Source organism: Malus domestica, chromosome 11 (genome assembly GCF_042453785.1).
Source record: "Malus domestica chromosome 11, GDT2T_hap1".
NCBI lineage: Eukaryota > Viridiplantae > Streptophyta > Magnoliopsida > Rosales > Rosaceae > Malus > Malus domestica.
The window spans coordinates 9,119,416-9,121,822 of record NC_091671.1 but is presented as its reverse complement, the minus strand read 5'-3'; the positions used below and the strand labels follow the sequence as shown (position 1 = coordinate 9,121,822).

Sequence of the window (2,407 nt, the reverse complement as noted above, 5' to 3'; positions counted from 1 at the left end):
TATATATATATATATATATATATATATATATATTCTTGTGTTTTTACTATTCCATATATACCTTCTGCATTAATCTACAGCTCGTTGCTGGTTACTTCTGCCTTCTGAAACTAACAATCAAAAGGAAATGGTAGCGAGCTAGCTACAAGTTCTTGATGACTATAAATTTCATAATCCCAGTTGATTTTTTTCTTGGTTTTGATTAACAATCATTAATGCATGTAGGGGCTCACTTGTTACTCTCTCAGTCTCAGAAATGCTACTGCTTGTGATCATAAGGCTTCTCCTTTTAACCTTTTAGGCACATGCATGCAAGCAGTTAAAACAAGCCATCAAAATGGATATCTTTGGGGAAGATTTACCTATACCCCTTGGTATGTGGTTAGTCTCTTTCTTATCTTAGAGATCAGAACCTGACATACAACAATTATCTTCTTTTGTTACAACATTCATTATGTAATATCATTGTCGACCTAGTAGCACATCGCTTTTCTCCTATCCTAATTCTCACAAGAAAATTCGATAATAAATAACTAAAAACTATTTTAATAATAATTTCGTACTTAGTTTTTATATTTTCTTTTTAAACTGAAAACTTGTTTAATAACTTTTTTTTTTCTATTAAAAAAAATGAAAGCTAAATTATGAAACTCAAGAAAATAGCTTTTAGTATTTTTTTTTTCATTTTTTAATTTTCAAAGTAACCAAACAAGTTTTCATTTATCAATTTTTTTTTTAATGAATACAAAAATTAAAAAAATTAAACAAAAAGTTACAACTAGCCCTAAAAAATAAAACACAAGCACCAAATGATAAAATTGAAAAAGAAAGACTGAAAATAACTGGAATCAAAGTTTAGATTCATCATGTAAATTTAAAAAACTTGACTTAAAAAAATAAAAAAACATGCACCAATATTATTTACTGGTAATGCTAAAAAGACCAAAATTTTAAACCTAATTTTGTAAACCAAATGATGTAATTGTTGATGATTGGTTTATTACTTAAATGTTGATTAACGCACTTATTTCTTATTGGTAACACATCATTTAGTTTTAAAATTTAGTTTTAAACTTTTGGTCTACTTAGCATTATCCTTATTATTATTGTCATAAGTAATGCTAGGGATACTAAATTGGTAAACCAAATTTTATAAACTAAATGACATGGAAATTGATGATTGAATTATGATTTAAGTGTTGATAAACGTGCTCATTCTTATTGGTAACACATTATTTAATTTGTAAATTTTGTTTACAAAATTAATCTCCTTAACATTACCAATTGTCACTGTTAAATTGGTGACGCAAACTTGGTATTTTACATGATGAATGAAATATGCATGTTGATGATGGATGAAGCACCACAAATATATTATGCAGCAGCGTCACGAACTTCAAAGAAGGAGCGATTCTTGACGACGATGTCGTACATCTGGAAGGACTTGAGGTTGGCAAAATTCTTGGGGAGCGAGATGAGATGGACTGAGTTCTCGGAGCGGTGGAACTGGAGGAGGTCAGGCCGACACGAGTTGGGATAGCGAGTCCAGCCCAGTTCAGTGAGTCGCTGCTCGAGTTCGGGGTAGGAGCGGATGACCTGGTTGGTTGGGAGGTAGACCAAGACTCTGGGCCGAGCACCAGGTGCGGTGGCTGTGCCCGGATTCTGCGGCTCTTTTTGCTCAAACGACTCCCGAGTTGGGTTCGTGATCAGCCGAACGACGCCGTGTTCGTCAAATATCCACACTCCGGACATTGTTGTGTGTAACGGGACTGGTGAAGATATTGAAGGCAATGTGAGACAGGGAGAGTAGAAGAGGAAGTATGGTTGGTCAGGAGAAAGTATGGTTATGTCTTTTGTAGGGAAAGTATGTAAAACCCTATTCTACGAGAAATTTTTAGTTGTGACAGGAACACGGATGGTACATCATGTGTTTTTATGTAAATGATGAAAAATTTTAATTTTTAAGTTATTAACATTTTATCACACATATATAACCCACCATTTATATAAGGACACGTGATGTATCACTTCGTGTGACGATCACACTGAAAAATCTCTCATATTCTACTTATAGCTAGCCGAAGGACAACCAATAGTAATAAATGATTTCAAAATTGTCAGCGGTGATGCTACGGAAATCACCTTCAACACATTTTTCTAACAGAGTGGGGTTTACAAGTAAGTCTCATATCCATTAGAAATATGATATAGATGTGGTTTACAAAAATATGTTCTTCCTGGTATTTTTAAATTATTTGGCATCTTTGCTTCGAGTTGTGGGATTGATATTGGTTTAGCTTCTAGACATACTGTTAAGATGCCTAGCAGAAACTCTCTCTCCCTCCCTCTTTGTTTGATAAACTTTTCTTTCTCCCTCTAAGATTTAATTCTCTTATTTGTTGTATTT

The 2,407-nt window shown here is 33.4% G+C and overlaps 1 protein-coding gene across 1 annotated transcript; it reads right to left on the bottom strand.

The window, feature by feature from the left end:
- Positions 1-1,374: 1,374 nt before the first annotated feature.
- LOC103429963 (flowering-promoting factor 1-like) lies at positions 1,375-1,752 on the bottom strand. Its single transcript, XM_008368093.1, has one exon. It carries the CDS (start codon positions 1,750-1,752, stop codon positions 1,375-1,377), a length of 378 nt encoding a protein of 125 aa, XP_008366315.1.
- Positions 1,753-2,407: the final 655 nt, after the last annotated feature.